Consider the following 21,089-nt stretch of genomic DNA (forward strand, 5'->3'; position numbering starts at 1 on the left):
GCTAGTACGTACTCACAGCTGTCAGAGCATTAAACACAGGAGTCGGGTGACAGCAGTGAATTACATTAAAAATGCTTTAAAAAGTATACTTTTTTACTTTTTTTGGGGGGGGGAGGAAATACCCAATAATTAAAGTTACTACTCAATCCCTGTTAAAAAAATAAATATTGAAGAAAGAGAGAAAGGATTGACATCATACACCTGGGACATTTCCAAGGTTTCACATCCTGCTTGTTCCTAAGGTGGGCAAGTCTTTGTGACGAATGGCAGAGTGAGTCCTTTTACACAAGATTTCACCGTGTTTTACACTTGTGTTTTGGTTTTCAGCAAACACATTCTCAAAACGCAGTCCCAGAGCACCATCCCCATTAACCAAGAACTTGCTAGAGTATGAAATACTGAAACCCTACCTCCCACTTGCTGTATTAGTGTCCTCCAAGCAACTTGGATGCACATTGACACAAGAGAACCACTGCTCTAATTAAATGATAAGAGGCTCAAGTGCAGAGGGAGAGCTTAATAAATCAAAGTCTTAGTTAAGGACAAGTCAGAAAAATCCGATTCCCACCAACTCTATCTCCTGATTGTAGTGTACTGGCTAGCCAGTCACTTTGAAGAACCAAGACTCTTGGGTAGGTCCTGGTAGCTAAAGCCTTTGGAAGGCTCTGAAACTTCATGTTGTGGTGCTCTGAGACAAAGCCTTCCCTCTGGAACAATAGAACATTCCCAGAAAATAAGCAGGGAAACCTTACTGAACTGTAAATGAGCTCAACTACTTACTGGATTGCCCATGGAGTCTCTCCATTGGTCTACATCCTTCCCGCACAATGCATAAACAGGAAACTAAATTTCAAGTAGAAGATGGCAAAGTTGGGCAAAGGGAATATAGTTGCCCCATTGAAGTGTTTTGTGGATTCCGGTTATTCTAGCAGATTGACACAGTTCACCTATACTGTTCTACCATAGAAGCCAGGCAGGTGTACCGTGCAGCCAGGGCACTAATTTCCCTGTGCAGCAGCGGATAAGCATCGACCTCATCCCTCAACCCACCTGCTTGCAGAGGCACTCTTTGTACTTCCAGATGTATCTCCTCCAACTGACTGATGGAGCCTTTATTTAGAGATGCTAATAATATGGAATAGCTCATTTCAGTGTTAGTCTCCCTGGGAGCTGTCTCATGTGTGTAAGGTGAGTTTGTGTTTATATAATCTCTACCATTGTGTGTGGCATTTGTTAGTCAAGTTCATGATGTTACAAGGTTGATGTTATCCTTCTGCATAGAAATTGTATGCATTTAAGAATACATTTGAGGGCTCGGCAGCGTGGCCTGGTGGCTAAGGTCCTTTCCTTGATCCCATATGGCCGCTGGTTCTAATCCTGGCAGCTCCACTTCCTCTCTGTCTCTCCTCCTCTCAGTATATGTGACTTTGTAATAAAAATAAAAATATAAAAATCTTAAAAAAATATATTTGAATTCCAGTTAAGTCAGCCATTGTGTGAGGCTAGTGAGGGTTGAATAAGGACTGATGAAAATGAAAGATAAAGGAAAAGGTACAGATGAATTTTCAGTTTTAATGTAATGTGATTGGAGCTTTGAAGAAGTTTATTGTGTTCCACTGAGGTTAGCTGCCTTTTCCAGAGCAGCAGATCCTCAGAGACCTCTTGACTACAGTGTATTTTAAGAGCAGTGGTGAGGAGCGCTTGTACCTTGCCAGGCACTACTCTGTTGCCCTTACGTAAGCGTTATCTTTTGCACTGTGATGACTAGTACATGTGTATCACCCTTACCACAAGGAAAAAATTACCAGTGGAATGAAACAAGACGGGGTGCAGGATTCAGACCTTCATCAAAGCCAACCTTCCCAGGGCAAAAAGAGCCTCTTAAGGAGTACTTTGGAAAGTTCCAGAAAAAATGGAACTAAAAGATGCACTTATTGGTTTTTCATTACATTTTCTTCCTATGAATTTTTTTGAATATACATTATCCTCTGGTTTGGGAGCAGGTGTGTAGGGAGCAGAGGGTGGGAGGAATTGTGCACTATGTCTAAGCCAGGACCAATTTTTCAAAAAATGCACTTACTTTTAGGCTAATATCTTCCACTGCTTATCCTCTTCATTTTCTTGCCTCTTTAACCCAACATTTCATGTTCCCTCTGCCCTCTATCCCCGCCCCCAGATCCTCCCCTGGGAGTTTATCCAGTTGATGAGCCTTGGTCAGGGTTACAGAGGCTAAGACAGGATAAATACACAGGGCCCATTTATAAGGCTGACTCTCTTTGCTCTAAATCTTCCCAAATGCTGTTTCTGCTGCTGGCACTTTCCATAGTGTAGCTTCTATCTGTAATGAGTTTTTATCACCTTAAGAAGTACCACAGCAGGTTCCAGGTCTAAGCCCTCATTTTTAAACCCCTAGGAGCAATGAAATCCATTGGAAATTAATCATCTTTGTTGGAGGGCAGCTTCAGGCCTTCCTCCTCCACTTCCCACCAATGCAGATAGATCATTGCCTCACCTGGTCTCCAGCAACAGAGAGACCAGGCTGCCTATATGGGCAACAGATGCAGAGTAGAACAGAAAGTGATGCCAGTTATCACACAGCATTCTTCATAGGAGCTTTAACATACCCCTTTTAAAAGGCTCAGAGATACCTAACTCCAGGTGTTAGAAGGAAAGTACCTTTCAGTAGCATAGCACACTCATTTTCTGCCTATAGCGCTGGCATCCCATATGGGTGCTGGTTCATGTTCTGTCTGCTCCGCTTCTGATCAAGTAGCCTGCTTATGCCCAGGGAAGGCATTGGCTAGCCCACATCTTTGGTTCTTTGTGTCATTGTGAGACACATAGAAGAGGACCTGGTTCTGGCTTTGCATAGATCAAGCTCTGGCCGCAGCAGCCATATGGGAGTAAACCATAGGATGGATGATATACCTTGTTTTACCCTCTTTTTTTGTGATTCTGACTTTCAAGTAAAATAAATAAATCTTAAAATAAATGAAAGTACCTTCTAATTAAATGGGTGGCAGGCTAGTAAACTGACCTCTTTGCTGAGAGAGGGAGTCTGATGAAGTCCTTGTCTTTTCACTAGAGATGAGATTTTTTTCCTCCTTTTGATTTGACACCTGTCTGTTCAGGTTGTCAGATCCATGCCCCTACTATGTCTGAGCACCTCCTGCGGCTCTAAACTTACTAATTAAATGTCCCCAAGACTCCTAAACACAGGGACCTCCACATTCCCTTACCACAGGCCATTTGCTCTGGATTTTTCCAACTCCTCTTTGTCTTGACTGATAGAGAAATAGGAAAACAATAAATGCCTGGTGATAAGGTCAACTTTTCCAGCTGTTTGGCTTTTAATGACCTCATTCTAGTATTTCTGTTTCTGTCCTTTGCTATGAGGACAGAAATTATTTCTTAAATTCTAGCTCAAGTTGGGTGAGAACTACTGCCCCAGTGAGTATGTGCCATGCAAGGTTCTCATCCTTAACAATTTGCTATGACCTCCTGTTGACATGTGTTTAGAGTGGCTTTTTAGGATCATGCCCTCTTATATGAGACATGGCAGCTCACAAGAGTGTTTGCTTGCAGTCTATTCTTAGCCTGACTCTGCTAAAGTGACTTCCCCCCCACTGTTGTATTGGAGGGTAAGATTGCCAAGTCTTTGTTGGCATTGTGTGGACAGATACCAACATGTCAGATCCATGTGTTGACAGAGTGCCAATGAATACTGGATGTCATCAGACCTACCCATTTACTGGACCCACTGCTGACAAGATATTCAGAGAAATTTAAGGCAAGGGGATATTTCATTGGCTGTTAGCAGACATGAACTGTGGTAATGCCCTCAAGCATTGAAATCTACTAACAGGTATCAAAACTACAGGTATGTCTACACTTTTGACCACGCTGTAGTCTAACACTGTATCCCATGATACACTTGATATGCCTCGTGTGACACTGTTATCACAGAGAATCGAGACTGAAATTAAGTTACTAATGACCGTTTCGTTGCAAAGAGCTAAACTGCCGAGTGGAACCTGGCATCTCATATGAAAGTACTGGTTGAGTCTCAGCAACTCCACTTCTTACTTAACTTCCTACTAATGCACCTGGAAAAAGACTGGAAGATGGTCCAAGAGCCTGGGCCTCTGGGACCACATGGGGGACCCTGATGGAGCTCTGGGCTCTGGGACCACATGGGGGACTCTGATGGAGCTCTGGGACCACACGGGGGACTCTGGTGGAGCTCTGGGACCACATGGGGGACTCTGATGGAGCTCTGGGACCACATGGGGGACTCTGGTGGAGCTCTGGGACCACATGGGGGACTCTGATGGAACTCTGGGACCACATGGGGGACTCTGATGGAGCTCTGGGACCACATGGGGGACTCTGATGGAGCTCTGGGCTCTGGGACCACATGGGGGACTCTGATGGAGCTCTGGGCTCTGGGACCACATGGGGGACCCTGATGGAGCTCTGGGACCACATGGGGGACCCTGATGGAGCTCTGGGACCACATGTGGGACTCTGATGGAGCTCTGGGACCACATGGGGGACTCTGATGGAGCTCTGGGCTCTGGGACCACATGGGGGACTCTGATGGAGCTCTGGGCTCTGGGACCACATGGGGGACCCTGATGGAGCTCTGGGACCACATGGGGGACCCTGATGGAGCTCTGGGACCACATGTGGGACTCTGATGGAGCTCTGGGACCACATGTGGGACTCTGATGGAGCTCTGGGACCACATGGGGGACTCTGATGGATCTCTGGGACCACATGGGGGACTCTGATGGAGCTCTGGGACCACATGGGGGACTCTGATGGAGCTCTGGGCTCTGGGACCACATGGGGGACTCTGATGGAGCTCTGGGACCACATGTGGGACTCTGATGGAGCTCTGGGACCACATGGGGGACTCTGATGGAGCTCTGGGACCACATGGGGGACTCTGATGGAGTTCTGGGACCACATGGGGGACTCTGATGGAGCTCTGGGACCACAGGGGGGACTCTGATGGAGCTCTGGGACCACATGGGGGACTGTGATGGAGCTCTGGGACCACATCGGGGACTGTGATGGAGCTCTGGGACCACATGGGGGACTCTGATGGAGCTCTGGGCTCTGGGACCACGTGGGGGACCCTGATGGAGCTCTGGGCTCTGGGACCACATGGGGGACTCTGGTGGAGCTCTGGGCTCTGGGACTTAGTTTGCTTTAGGTCTCACTGAGGAGTGAACCAGCAGAAAGAAGACAACACTGTCTTCTTTGCTGCTCTGATGGACAACTGAATAGATCAAACTTAAAAACATAGTAATGGGGGCCCGGCGGCGTGGCCTAGCGGCTAAAGTCCTCGCCTTGAAAGCCCCGGGATCCCATATGGGCGCTGGTTCTAATCCCGGCAGCTCCACTTCCCATCCAGCTCCCTGCTTGTGGCCTGGGAAAGCAGTTGAGGATGGCCCAATGCATTGGGACACTGCACCCACGTGGGAGACCTGGAAGAGGTTCCAGGTTCCCGGCTTCGGATCGGCGCGCACCGACCGTTGCGGCTCACTTGGGGAGTGACTCATCGGATGGAAGATCTTCCTCTCTGTCTCTCTTCCTCTGTGTATATCTGGCTGTAACAAACTGAATAAATCTTTTAAAAAAAAAACATAGTAATGGGTACCAGTTGGATAAACTATATTAATTCATACAAACTGCATTTGGCTGTGAAAATGCATTAGGTGTATTTCTATAAATGGGAAAGCAACAGTATATATTCTATTTTGGTATTAGAAAGGGTGTTAATTATTTTCTTACTTGCCTGTTTTGTACAAATAAATATTGGATGGATAAGAACAATACAGTTAAGCTGTAGGAACTGGTATAATTTAAACCTTGGAGGCCACAAAGGTCAGCATAACATTTTCTATGTATGCCTTTGAAATAGATTAATGTTTGAATCATACAAATGTACAAAAATACTTCAAAAGAATCCATGGGGAATTAAATTAAATGATAAGTTCATTTTGGTGCCAAAATTGTCTTTATGAAAAATAAATGTTACCTCTCAAAGCTGCCACTCTTTCGCCCCAGCCTGACAGCACACTTTGGAAGAACAGCTTGGTTGTTGCTTTCTTGTTCATGACAACCCCTCTTCCAAACAAACATCTTCTTCCAAACAACTCCACTTCCCAGTCCCCTAAGCACGTCCAAGAGTAATGACAATCCTACTACCTACATCTCTAGCTCGCTTAATGGATCCGGAACAGCAAGACTTGCGCAAAGCAATTGACTGGGTGCCTATTAAATTACAGCAGACAATCGTTTCTTTCCCCCAACAATACGTATGTGACAATGATCTGGAAAATTAAGTATATAAAAACAGACAACATTTAATGAAATGATTGAAAATGTTATTAGAAGATGAATCAAGTTAACCTGATTTAAATGCTGTAAGACCCAACATTTACATTGAGTGTGACATGGGCTCAAGTGGGGGGTGTAATTTGGAGAAGCCCTGTAAAGTCTACACAGGCAATGCAGTGGCCCTATCAGTCTCTCTGAGAATCACGGTCTGTGTCTATTCTTTCTCTCCTATGAGGGAACTGGCAGGGTGCACACAATAACTTATGGAAGTGCAAAGAGATGACCAGCTTCTCCTCCTTTACCCACTTCTGGAGTTCTACGGAAGAGTATATTTTTTTCTGGAAAAGTAGTCGCCTTTTGCAAGCTACAGTACTGAACTTGAGGCCACTAAAATAATTATTGATGGCTTTTGACCAGGCATGTTGTTTGAACCGAATTACACTAAAATAGTCTCTCAGCCAGTGACACTGGAGCCTTGTGTAACCTTTTGGTTGGCTGCGTCCATACTGTATGTCTTTAAAATATTTTGGCAGTGCTACCTTTAGGAAAGCTTTTGCACAACGTTTTTGGCTAATTTGGGTGAATTATTACAGAAAAATTGTTGGTGAGAATAACATCTCCTATGTTCAAAAAAATCTCTGCATCATTGGGATCCTGTGTGTGTTGCTTTTCAAGGGAACAGAAATGTCAGGTCCCGATGCACAGAGCCTGATCAAGGAGATGGGACCACTCCTCAGTAAAGGGTGAGGATTATAACAGGGGACATATCTGGTGACATCGCAGGGTGAAATACTGTGAAGTCTTTTTTGTTTTTTAAAGATGCTTTAATTGCATTTTGCTGGAACCTTGGATATTTATGGGTTAGGAGATTGCTGGGTTATTTATTACATGGAGTAACTGGGGATAGACTAATATAAATCACTTAGACCAGTATTGAATATACCAGACACTCAGTAATTTAAAAAGCTTTAATAAAAATGCTAAAATATGAGACTTGTCTTTGGCTGTAATGAAACTCAGTTATCATGTTTTTATCAGTGGTATTCAGTCGTACGCACCCTCCCCTTTGCTCAGCATAGGTAAATGCAGATGCGGTCCTTGGTTCCAGATTCTCCAGGCTTGTTGAAAGCCAGGGAGGTTTCAAAGATTTGGAGAGATGTTCAGATGGGAATTCAACTGGGTGCTCCTGCCAGACTTCTTCACCCTGGGAAACCCAAGCACGTTCTTCATGTTAGGAACAAATGGAATCTTAAGAATTCAAAGGTAACATTATTTTCCCTTATGGAACTACTTTATGGGCCTGTACCATGATATAGTGTTCCAAATGTATGTATTTTGGCCATCTTATGGATTCATAACCCGCTTCTTTGCAAACAAGATTGATTACCTCATGACACAAAAAGTTGTCATTTTCATGCATTGCCTAAAAGGGCAGAACATGTCCAGAGCCCAGACTCTTTCTTCCCGCAGCAACAACTGTGGTTGTGAACATGGAAAAGTACCCATTTTCCCTGAGTTGAAGAGTGCATGCGTTTATTCCAAGGGAATTCTTCTCTTTCGCTCTGTCTCAGAGCCAAGCACAATCTGTCTGCAGCTGAGCACAGGGGTGAGGTACAGTGATCTGTTCATGACAACACAAAGCAGGTGGGGGAAGAAAACAGAGAGTGTTTGGTAGGGGACGGGGTGATATACCAAGGATAGCACTTGTACTAGTTTTATTAGATGGCCCAAGGGTGATGCCAAGTATCAAGGGGCAGCCAGCTCAGTGAAGACACCACCAAGGCCCTGAGGTAGTTACTCAGGTAGACAGAGCACAGCAGGATGGGTTACACAGCCCAAGCTTGGCTTCAGAAAAGTGCTGTAGGATTCTGTGGGTGGTGCACAGCAGGGCAGAAGCCAGTCAACTCTTCTAAGTTACCAGCGACCACACTGTATTACGTAACAAGTCTTGAAGTCTCAGTTGGAATCCAACAGCTTCTTGCTGGTGTGGCTTGAAGAGGCTGTGCTCAAATCTTCATGGAGATAGGGGAGTAGGCAAAGTCATGGGATGAAAGTAAAAGGAGATTCTCGAGATAAGCCAATTCCCCATGAAAAGTTCTAGGCACCAGTGTAAAGCTGAACATGTCAAGAAGCCCTGGTTGATGGGCCTGTTTGGCAACAATGAATATTAGAAAGGGCAGGAGATAAAACGCAGGAGGGAATGGCATCCCAGCTGTGGACTTACCCGTCATAGTTCTCAGCCAGCTTCCTTCGCTCGTAGCTGCTCTGGATAGAAGCGGCCTGCCGCACAACAGGACTGAGACTGAACATGGGAGGCACCAGGGACCTGATGTAGAAGTTGAAAGCGAGGTTTGGCAACCACAGGGACAGGAAGTCAGTCACACCGATCAGCTGTGAAGGCCACATGAAGACACAGAGACCTAACACACATCAGACAAGGTTGTTGGCAGGTGCTTTGGGATGACCTGATTTTCAGGTCACAAGATGTGCAGGGCGCTAATACAGACCCTGCAAGGTCTGCCCATTATCTTCCATAGTGGCTTCAAACTGAGCAGCTACCTAAGCCACAAGCCAAGTCCCCTGGGTTGCTGTGAACTGTGACCTTGCAGTGCCTGAGACATGGCCGCTACAGTCACTCAAATCTGGGTCCTCATCTCAGCTTCTCCTTTTTCATTATCTATGATCTTAGGTACCCTCTTTAGCCCCTGTGCCTCTTTCCTTACGCTTAACATATAAAGTAACCAAACTACCTCACAGAGTTTTCATGAGAATGAAGTAATTAAAGTGTGGCACATGCTTGGTTTAGTATCTCCTGAAACTTACAAAGTTCTCAATAAATCAGAATTGCTAGGAAAGAATAAATAAATAAATCTAAAAGGATGAAGATGGAGAATAAAGAGCCCATTATATCAGCCTTAATCTATGCCCGGCACTATGATAAAACCCTTCTATATTCATTTACCATTTACTCTTAATAATAACCTGTGAGATATTCAGGATTACAGCCTGGTTTGTAGTTTGAGAAACAGATTAAAGAAGTTAAGCCACTTCTCCAAGGTCACACTGTGAAGAGGGGGAAGGAGTCTGTGCTGTGTCAGTGAGAGCTGGGTGTGGCGGCATCAATGGGAAAGCGAGAGGACAGAGGTCTGTGTTAAGTGCCTAAGACACCTGATGTGAATCAGACTCGGGTTGACTCAGGCCTCAGTATTTCCCTTGCTCCTCCCAATCAGTACTTGACAGGACCTCATCTGTGGAGCAAGAAGGTAAGAGAGAGTGCTGCCTGCAGTCTATTTGCAATATGAAAATCCATGATGTAATTAAAACTGTGTTTCAAACGTGTGTGTGTGTGTGTGTGTGTGTGTGTGTGTGTGAGACCCTCAGCAAGGATGCCAACTTGGGGTGGGAGATGCCAGCAGAAGGAGCCTCCTGGCAGAAGTGACCTACTTGCCCCAGAAAAAGCGGAATATGAGAGAGACTCTTTGATTTCATGTAATTTCTCTGACCACGGTCAGTTGCTTAAATTGTTCAAATTAAAAATAGAAAATTTGCGCCGAAGTCGATAAATAACTTCCGTAAGAGACACTGGAGACAGCCATTACAAATGGACTCAGTGCGGCTTAGGTAGCCTGTGATGTCACCCTCTGGCTGGCATGCGTTCATGTATCAGTAATTCACAATCCTTTCTTCTCTTTCCCTGCCATTCTTCTCATTAAGATCTCACATCAGAGTACCTGAGTTCATTTTCAGACTCTGGCCATTAAAAGCAGCTTACCAACAATGCAGACCCTGGAAATAGAGGGGGTGGCTACAGGACATGAGGGTTCGGTCCATGCCACTCATGTGGAAGACCTGCATTATGCTCCGGTCCCTACCTGGCCCAGGCTATTGCAGGCATTTGACGATTGAATGGGTCAATGGGAGTACACATTCACTCTCTCTCCTTGCCAGTCAAGTAAATACACAAATTTATTTGTTTTTTTTTGAATAAATGCCTTTTCTATCTCATTTTTTTCTCTCACAAGTACAAAGAATTTGTGTAATAAAACAGAGTAGACTCAGTAAATTTTGTTAAGCACATATTATATTCTGATCATACAACTCTAAGTACTTAAAGCATAATGTTTTATAAAGCATATAGTTTATTAGGTCAGAGGATTCTAAAAATGTCCTACCGATAAATGTGAAGGCACAAAACTATGTAAATATTATGGAGCCATCATTTAGGATGATGATAAGTTATAGCAAGAGGACTTGCTATAGATGGGGAAGGGCACACCTGCCGTCATTAGCAATGATTTTTCTGAGGAGTTGACATTCAACTTGAGCCCAAGAAGCAAAATTAAGTAGGCCAAGTGTGGGGAGATGAGCATTACAGGGAGAGAAACCAGCAAATGTCAAACGTGGGCAATGCTCCACATGTGGTGACATATTCTGCTGAACTCCAATTATGCCTCAGTGTCTTCATTTTTATTATTAAGAATATTTTGTTCATCTGGGCTTTTGTTTGAAAGGGGCACATAACACAGGCACCAACAGTTTTAAAGCACAATTATACGTTCATGTTGGTTTCTAAGGAGATCATGATTATGACCCAAAAGACTCTTTGGCCTCTGGTATCCTTCTCTGAACTTGATTCTCTTTGACCACTCATGCCCTTGGAATGGATTGGATCATCCCTCCACAGCAGAGAGCACCACCATGGAGCTGCAGAGGATACTGAGGCACTACTTGAGTCCCGGTGGAATGTGTGCCTATTTGTGGTGAGCTGTACTCTAGGAAGCACTTACCTAATGGCTCACACTGCCAAAGTAACAGGGGGATGCAGAAGTTATAAGAAGGATCAATGGGATTTCTACCAATATCTCTTCATCCAGTGCCCCTCAAAGTATCAGATACATTCTAATATGCATGGAAATAATATCTCTGAGCTGGGGGACTGTGCTGCTGTTTTCTCCCTGAGGAATCACAGCTGTAGTGCACTAAATCCTCCTTCACGAACCTGCCTCTGCTTCCTTCTGCTGTGTGGAAGGCACCAGCAGAGTCTCTGGGGTCCAGAGAAAGAGAACTTCAGAGGGTCCCATACTTCTAGTGCAAGCACACAGTATTTGAGACTATTTTCGAAGTTACACTAAACTTGTTGCTTTATAGAAGCGGGGAAAAAAAGGTATTGACATTTCCAAGCCCAGAACTGTTTTTTAACAAGCTGGAAAATACTGAAAAAGAGGTAAAGCGGTTTTCTCCTGAGAAATGCAGTGTCATTAGAATGTACACTTTTTCCCAGGGTGTATTCAAGTAAAATATGTACACTGAAATTTCAGGCCAAATCCTAATGCAGAAATAATCTAAAAGATGGCAGATTTATAAGGTAGGCAATTTTTATTTATTTGCTAATGTGGATTCCCTGAAGAGCTGGAGTGTGCTCCAGTTACTGACGGCTAATCCTTTAGCAACCTACCTGTGAAGTTTTGGCAGCCTAAACTCCAGGCTGCAGAATTTTCTGATTTAAGCACCAGCCATCATTCCTTTTTTTGTCACCGATACAAGGCGTTTCAAAATCAGCTAGCGTGCTACCTGCTTGGTAACTAATAATTCATAATTTAGCTGACCATGCAAATAAATCCAGGGGAGTGCAAGCTGCCTTTGCTATCCCTCCCTTTGTTTGGAGCATTGAAAAGAAAACTGACAAGAAAGGCTTAGGTGGCTGAAATCTTACATGGAAAGCTTTGCCTTTCATTGCTAGATACCCACTTGATCTGTTCTTGACTGATTTTCAAATGGGGAATTAATTATGCCTTTTGCTGCCTCCAAGGAAATCAAAACGTATGTGATCCCATGTTTCTCCAGGAGTTCCTCACTCAGTGGCGAGATGGGCATGAAACTCAGCTGCTATACGGCAGGCTTAATCCATTCTCTGAGGCAGCTGTGGACAAAATCTATCAGAAAGGACGGTTGAGTCTGCTTTCATGATCTTGGGAGACACTAAGGAAAAGTGCAAAAAAATGGGAATTTTGGAGCATCCTTTCAAAGTTGAGTCCTAACTTTTCGTGTGTAGAATCAAGACATGACAAAGAAGAGCTCAGTTACTTGAGCTATTATATTTCTGAAAGCTTCCACAGAGAGAAAGGACCAGCATGTGCAACAAGTTGTATTAGCAGGAACCGAGAAATGATACTTGCCAATGGGTTTGCAGATTTAGAAGGCTATAGGATATAGAAGTGATTGTTAAACCTGGTACGCTATGCAAGATGAATGAGTGAAGAAAGGAGTAGTTTGATTCGATAATTAGATGAAAGGTCACTTTGGGTCCTTGTAGGATATAGATGGAAAGACCCAAGATAAAGACAATAGTGGAAGGTTTAGATTGTATTTTTGCTGTGTGTGGAAATCGATGAGAAGATCAACTAGAATAAAAGCAATTAGAAGTAAGAATTGAGAAGAAATCTAGGTATTTCTCTGATATACAGCTTTGAGTAGAATTCAGAATCAAGGCCTGGAGTTGAAATAAAATAAACAGTAAGACCAGGGATTAGTGGAGGTTTGAAGTCCTCGAGATAAATAGACATTGCCCTGGTCTGTGGGAGGAAAGCAGTTGCTTGTGAACGTTGTTACTGTTGCTGTTTTCAGCATGGTTATCTCCTTCATCATCATCATCACCACCATCCCAGTAGCAAGTAGTTACCGAGTTCTCACTTTATAGCCAGGACTCAGCTGAATGATTAATAAACAGTATGATAAGTTAAGCTAATAGTGTCGTCTGCATGTTAAAATCAAGGCTCAGAGAAGTAACAGTGTTTACTTTTTGTGCAAGATCCTGGGGCTAAGAAGATTCAGTCTTAGTCAGTGGGACCCAGAGCTCTGCTCCTAACTGCTTAGGATATAATACATTTCAAAACTACATTTCATGGATGGACATTGTGGCAAAGTTGGCCAAGCCCACACTTTCAACATAAACATCTCATATAGGAGTACCAATTAAGTCTTTTTTATGTTTAAATTATTTTTATTATTTTCTATGATACAGTTTTGTAGGTATAGGGATTCTCCCATTTCCTTTCCTTTTCTCCATTCTTTTTCCCATCCGACCAGTCTGCTCCCCCCCATATTATTACAGCAGTATAGTTCTTTATCAACAGTTACAGGTCAGCATTCCATTAATTGAATGCATCGTGACACTGTAGGTATAGACAAAGTTAGAGAATTTAGTGTCATCTTGTCAAGGTATAATTAATTTTTTCACATTGAGAAGTGGAGATGCCTACTGCAATGCATCTTCACTTTCTGGTATGCTAGTCTCTATTATACAGTTCATCTGTGAGAATATATGTATATACTTGTTCACTTTAATATCATCTTGATTTGTATTTTTTTATGAAGATTGGTTTATATCATAGAGAACATACAAATTTGTCATTTGGAGATTGGCATGTCACTAAACATGATTGAGACCATTTTGGTGTAAAGGATAGAATTTCATTATTTTTAATGGCTGTGTACCGTTCCATGGAGTGGTGTACTATTACTTCTTAATACAATCATTTGTTGATGAGTAACTATATTGTTTCAAGTCTTCTCTATTGTGGATTTTTCCACTATAAATATAGGGCTAAACAGTGTTTTCTCAGAGTGCTCAGATAATTGAAAATTGATATACCATATATGAATATATATATGGTATTTATATATTGATATATATTGATATATGGTGTGTGTGTGTATATATATACGCACACACACATATATATGACCCAGCTACCTTACTGCTGTAAATATAATCAATGATCTTGACTCCTTCTTTCTTTCTTTCCTGATTGGGGTTCCTTTTGGTGTGCTTGGATAGCCAACAGAAGATACCTCATGTGCCGGGACCCCTGTTAACTACACAGGAGGTATGGATGTAATTCCTGTGTATTGGCTTTGGCCTAGATCAGCCCCAGCCTTTGAAGCTATTTGGGGAGTGTATAGGTGTGTGGAAAATTTCTCTTTTTTCTTCCCGTCTTTGTCACTCTACAGTTAAAATAAGTTAATGATTTTAAAAATATATTTCATAGTACAACTTACGGCTGTAATAGTAATAGGAAAGTCAGTTGTTTATTGGGTTTGGGGAAAAAGCAACGAAATGTGATGCAGGGACTCAGAAATTCTTACTGAGTTATAAATGATATGTTTTAAGGCAGAAGTAGAAACTCTCTGTTTAAGCAACAAGAAAGAAATGAATTGCAAGTCAGATCCATCTGTGCAGTGGAAAGCCTTCAAGGAGTCTGAGATTCTCATGAAGTGGTGGCCAGCATCCATGTGAGGTACTGGGAAAGGCACAAAATCAGCCAACTGCACCCGGCTCTGAGTACAGCCCACTGAGCCTGGAATGAGCCAAGGTGCACAGCCCAGTGTGCTCACCAGCGGCACCAAGCATGCGCACAGGCAGGAACACCTGGAGGACTGGATATCTCACTCTGGTTTCACCTTCTTGTCAGCGTGTGGAAATGCTTTTCTGCTGTTTCTCTGCTACCCTCTCTAACACACCTCCTGCTACAATGGAATATCAGACAGAGCTTCTGCAAATACTGTCAAGAGCTATCTCCTTGGCAAGTGAAACAAGGTGCCATTTACTGTTGAGGGCACTCTTCATTACAAAACCCTACAAATACTTACGCTCTGGTGACTGTCTTTTCAATGCAAACAATAATACTTACATGTTTTTATCTCCTCTGTTTTCTTACAGTTCCTCCCCAGATCATGAACATCTCCTCTGACATCACCGTGAACGAGGGAAGCAGTGTGACCCTGTTGTGTCTTGCAATTGGTCGACCAGAGCCAACTGTGACATGGAGACACCTGTCAGTTAAGGGTAAAGTAGTTACTTGTAGCAGTTTGTCAAGATTAATATATAAAAGATTTGGATCATGTGCACAACACAACTTTAGCAATGAGAATCCAATACTGTGTTGGTCATACACATCAGACGCCTAATATTTCATTTCCAGAGTATACATAAAGGAGACATGTAATGAACTATTTTCTCAATCCTTCATCTAACCTCAGAAAGTTTTTATTTTGCACATTATAAAAGACAGACATGCACAAGAATAACTTTCAGTAAAGGCACTAGTTTCTCAAGGTGAAGATGGAAGTATTCAGTTGTTTAATAATTCTCTCTCCAAGTGGAGTGGATGGCAGGATGCTTGTTCCATGTCGCAGTGTGTCTCAGGACCTGGATCCAGAATCATGCCCGTTCTACCTGTACATAAGTTGTTCATTCTTAATGGAATAAGGATTATAGAAATGAAATGTGCCTGTGCTGAATGCTCTACAATTTACATTAAAATGTCAGATATACTCCCCCCCAGTAGTAAACAGCATCAAAAAGACACTGAAGCATATCTCTTTGGAATTACAATTTGTGGCACCATTAACTTCAAGATATGGCCATAGAGCCCAGTGTTCTAATTATGCTGTTGCTAGAACCCTATACAAGAAATATGTGCTTCCTTGGACATTAGAAAACTAAAATATGAAATTTGGAGGAAACATTCTGTGCATCTACTGGGCATTTTGCCTTTAGTAAACATGAAGAGTTCTTTAACAGTTCCTCTAAACCAAGAATGTAGATAGACAATTCCTGAGAAAATATAAAAATGATGTCAACATGTGAAATGATGCTGCATATCTTTATCATGATAATGAAAGTTAAACCACAATGTGATGTCAACACACAGTTTCCAAAAGGACTCAAGTTAAAAATGCAATTCCAAGTTGGCAAGGGTGTAGAGCAACTGAAATTCCTATGTATCAACTCCAGGCACATAAAATGACTTACGCACAATGGAAAACAATAGAACATTTTGTTATAAAGTTCAACAGATACTTGGTACTTTGGCTCACAATATCATTTCTGCATCTTCACTTGAAAGAAATGAAGTCATATATCCATCAATATACATTGTAATGCATTTCTCTAAGTAATTTTATTCATAATAACTTCAAATGAGGAATAACCCACACCGCCTAGCAAGAAGCAAAGAGATACAATGTGACACATTCAAACCATGTAATGCAACTCAATAATAAAATGTCAGCCCTTGGTACATACAAAATATGTATGAATCTCTGAGGAAAAAAGTCAGATGTGTAAAAACATGCTTACTGTATAACTGACACTGACATGGAATTCTAAAACACATAAAACTAACCTCTTGGAACTGAAATTAAGTCAATGACAACCCTGGAGAGGGATTTACGGAAGAGTGACAGCAACAGGAACACACACACACGTTTGGGAATGATCCAAGCATTCTATATCATGGGTGAAGTGGTAACTCTAGGGGTGTTCATCACTAAATTAGATACTACACTAAGAATCAGTGGATTTTATAGTATATAAATTATATCCCTGTAAGATTAAAGCTATAAATGTGGAGAGATGTAGATGGTGGTGGGCTTCACATGGTTCCCTAATTTGGAGCATTAATTATCTCAATAGCACCAAACAAGAGGCTGAGTTTGTGACTAGGAGGGTGACTTGGCTTTGACAGTCTACCTCCGTATCAACTGAGAACATGTATGTCCGTCCCTACTATACTGATAAATATACTAATAAAGTTACTTATTAATAAATATGCTAATAAATCATCTTAACATTGTTTGTATAGAGACCTCAGATACTGAAAATGAGAGTGTCAGTAACAAAATGTAATATTAACAAGAAGATCAAAATGTACATAGATTCCTCACACAGCTCACCTTTCCTATAAACACAGAAATTGGGCAAGTACCCAGACATGGTCCCCATGGGAATTTTGTCAGAAATCATGGAGAATGTTGGAATTACTTCATAACAAACTATTTCCAACCATCAGAGCAATTTTCTACATATTTGGTAAAGTTAGATACATTTATGAATGCTTGAAACCCAAGAATGTATCTATTGTTTCTTAATACACAGTTCTCTAAGAATGGGGCTATTTTAGAAACAGTTTTTGCTTTGGGTGTTTTGAAGAAATTTACTGTCATGCTACACTGGTGAAGAGTTCCCATCAAGTTGTGTCCCACTTGGAAGTTTGCTGTTTCTCTCCTATCCTTGTACTTCACTTTGCTGCTTTTTCTTCCCACTTCTTCCTCTCTCTCAATGACATTTAAACTCACAGTATTGTTTCCCAGATTTGAAAAGCTTTAGAACCTACAGGGTTTGCAAGTTGAAATTTTGCATCTGCAGGTGGCTACCAGTATTTATTTTTAGACATTTCCTCCATTTAACTTGAAGTTAGGGAGTTGTTTTAAAGGCTTAGAGGAGCATTCAATAAAACGTGACATCAAACAGCATTTTTGCAAAAAGAAAAAAAAATCTGCTGGTTAGTTCAGCATGGAAGAGTAAGAAATAAAGGTTGCAATGACATTTCTTTTGAAATTCCAATAGGATTACATGGTAAGATTTGGCTCATTGGACAGCTGTGTTTCCGAAATGCTAATATAGAATCTCAAATATATGGCTTAAATTTAGGCTTCTCTATCACAGGAATGAATAAATAAGCTTTGATTTAGAAAAGTATATTTTAATGAGCAGATTACTAAAGATTAAGAACGGTAATGGTACTTATGATTTAAAGTAACAGGCTGACTTTATGCTACCAATCCCTAGACATGTTAGATAGATAAGAGGTAAAAGTAGATGAATTAATAAATCTACTATCATCCTAGAAAATAATGATGTTAACAGGGTGGACTAGCAACTATGAGAAATTCTTGAAATATACAAGGTAGATCAATATAAGAAAGGAAAAACACAGCTTAAAATCAAGAATGTAATCTCTACTTCTAATTATAGAAAAAAAATCATCCATTCATGTTGCCCTCAAGTGCACTGATGAATAGTTAGTGCTGGTCGACATGCACAGAGGCAAAATGTTATTCAGAGAAGTCTATGGTGTAAATGACGACCCTTGTCGCTTTCCTGGGAGCATCTTTGAAATAATGTTGCCTGTAACACCTATTTTTTCATAGAAAGCAGGTCCTTTAAAAAGAGGGAAAGAGGTGAGCCAAAAGTTGCCACGCTTATAGACATGGATGCAAACACCTCTCTGCAGGATGTTCTCGTTTCCAGGTTAAGGATGTAGCTGGAGACCCTCTGGGCATCACAGGCTTCTTTGCAATATTCCTGGAGGGCATCTACTGCTGCCCTACATGGAAGCTGAAGGTTTACAAACTCACCATGAGGTGTAGTCAGCATTTTCAAGAAGTCCTCTATGGACACGTTCATATTCATGTGGAGTTTTATAGTTCACATGCAAATTCTTGCACATTGAACAATGTGTTTCTTCTTATATTTGAATGTTACAGATCATTCCTAATTGCTTCCAATATCAGATAGATATGGGCTTGCTAGAGACTTTCGCATCTGCACAGCAGCCTTCATACACAAAGATGTCTAGACTAAGTAGCCTATGGGTCAGGAACACGATGATGATGGGAGCACAGGCTACTGCCTCATAGAACTTTGGGCAGGAAAGAGTCAGCAGGTCCCCAAATAGACAGATAAGTTGGATTGGTTGGTGGGATGCATTTGTGAATCCGCTGGGTTTCAAGCATCATTTTCTGTTCTCCCCTCTCAAAGGACAGGAGGGATCCCAGGAACATCAATGGGGAGACCCTGCTAGGCACAGGAAGCACATGAACCAAAAGGTGCTGAGCTGGGAGAGGTGGAAGGGGACATCCAGAGATGTTGTCTTTCTCCTCTCCTGGGACACAGTAATAATCCACTGTAACACCTTACACAGCTGGCCTCATTATTCATGACATGTTTGGAAAGGCCAGATGTTTAGGGAAAATAATAAAGCCTTCTTTTCTGTCTCCCCTCCGTGGAGAGTTTGAGATGACAGCCATTCACCTGTGAGTGAGTCGCTGGTACAATCTCTTCATGCACAGTAATACCTCAGGGAGCAAATGAATGAGTTATTTCACACAAGTGAATTTTCCAAGTAACCAGAGCTGACTTCTTTATGCCTTGACTTAAGTCATTTTTAATGGAAACATTTAAAAAATGTATTATGTTCTTTCCTGTCTCCTTGAGTCTAGTGAGTACCAGTTAGCCTTATCTTTACAATGGAACAGTTGCATTATGCATGTCAATTGTTTGCATCTTAGCCGTTGGGGACCAGGATAACTAGGCACATAGCTCTTAAATAATGTTTTCATTCTCAGGTCTGCTCTTTATAGTGCCTCTCTGGTTCCTTTCTTCCCTCCAATAAGGCTACAAGTAATCAATTCTTCCTCAAGTCGTGTGCCTGCCTTGTAGCACATCTGTTCCTTCTGCTTGTCTCTCGATTTTTATTGATTAAAAATTCATGTAACCAATTGGATGAATCCTAAGGAAGAGCTAATGATAGCTTTCCAAAATCTGACAAACTGCATTGATAATAGCTGTCTGGGCAAGAAGAGACAGCTGGGAGACCGAGTCCATGTACAAGAGCAGCTGATACTAACAGCAAAGTCCTGATTCATGGTTCTGACCTGGCTACTCCATTCTTTCTGTTGTGTTCAGGCTAGGAAGGCACTCCTACATGAATGTGCCTACAACAGCTTTATTTTTCACATTAGGAATGTCTGAGAAGAAAGTCTTACAAGACATCATCACCTGTAGTACACTGCAGGTATAGAAAACAATACCTTACACGTGGCTGCAGGTGTCGGCCCCATTATGATCATGTGAGCTCATCATAGGATGAACATCAACAACTTGTACATACACAGTTGAAATTTTGGCCAAATTGTGAACCAGCTGGCTGGCTTGCTTGCTTATTTGTTTATTTATTTTAAATTTGTTTAATTCGTTTCCAACAGATTCAACTTGATTTGTAGATGCAATTCCAAGAAGATACACACTCTTTCCTTTTCTATTCCATCACTACATCCTTTCTTCCCCCTTATCTCTCTCTCTTTTTAAGTATTTAAGATGACATATTTTAAATTCATGTTATAGTATAAATGCTTAATTCTCCACCAAATAAAAAGTTGAATAAGTGAAATGTAAAGACTTTAGTGGGAATGCAAACAACAGCTAGAAGCAAAAATTATAAATAGAAAAATGACCCTTTTAACCATGTGCAATAACTTTTAACCAGAATCACAGATCATATAACAATCTAACATTCTTTTAATTTTTTCTTTTATTTATTAATTTAAGAGCCATTTTCTCATAGAAAGCAAACAAAGCAGGTCCTTTAAAAAGTGGGGAAGAGGTTAAAGTTGCAATTTTTTAGCTTGCATAAGTGAATAAATGCCATTTATTCCAGGATTCAGATTTTGCGGAATAGCAATGCTTCCCATCTTAACATCGCACGTGTCTTCTTTCTACACAAACCCTTCTTCATCCTCATCATTTTTTTCTCCTAATATTTTCATTTCACTTTGAAATCACAGTCAGCACTCCATTAAATAAAGATATAAACCTACAGTGAGTAGAGAAAAATGACTTATTCCTCAGGATTATAGACAAAGGCTGAACACAATAATCACATCTCACTCATGTGAACTACATTAGTCTTCTTTGTGTTAGTTATCACAGATCAAGCAAAGCATAATATTTGGATGTTTGCAGACTGGCTTATCTCACTATGCATGTGGTTTCCAATCGCATCCAATTAGTTGCAAAAGATCGTTCTTTTTAATGACCAAGTAGTATTACGTAGTGCATATATATCACATTTTCTTTGGCCGTTCATCAGGTGATAAGAATCTGGTTTAATTCC

At 41.6% G+C, this 21,089-nt stretch overlaps 1 protein-coding gene across 1 annotated transcript in view; it reads left to right on the forward strand.

Moving 5' to 3' along the window:
* OPCML (opioid binding protein/cell adhesion molecule like) overlaps positions 1 to 21,089 on the forward strand; it is a 1,164,457-nt gene that overhangs the window by 1,051,735 nt on the left and 91,633 nt on the right. The window contains exon 4 of the mRNA XM_058662337.1: positions 15,071 to 15,196. Coding sequence (XP_058518320.1) covers positions 15,071 to 15,196 — 126 coding nt within the window. The remainder of the gene's footprint in view (positions 1 to 15,070; positions 15,197 to 21,089) is intronic.

Source organism: Ochotona princeps, chromosome 4 (assembly GCF_030435755.1).
Source record: "Ochotona princeps isolate mOchPri1 chromosome 4, mOchPri1.hap1, whole genome shotgun sequence".
NCBI classification, from domain to species: domain Eukaryota; kingdom Metazoa; phylum Chordata; class Mammalia; order Lagomorpha; family Ochotonidae; genus Ochotona; species Ochotona princeps.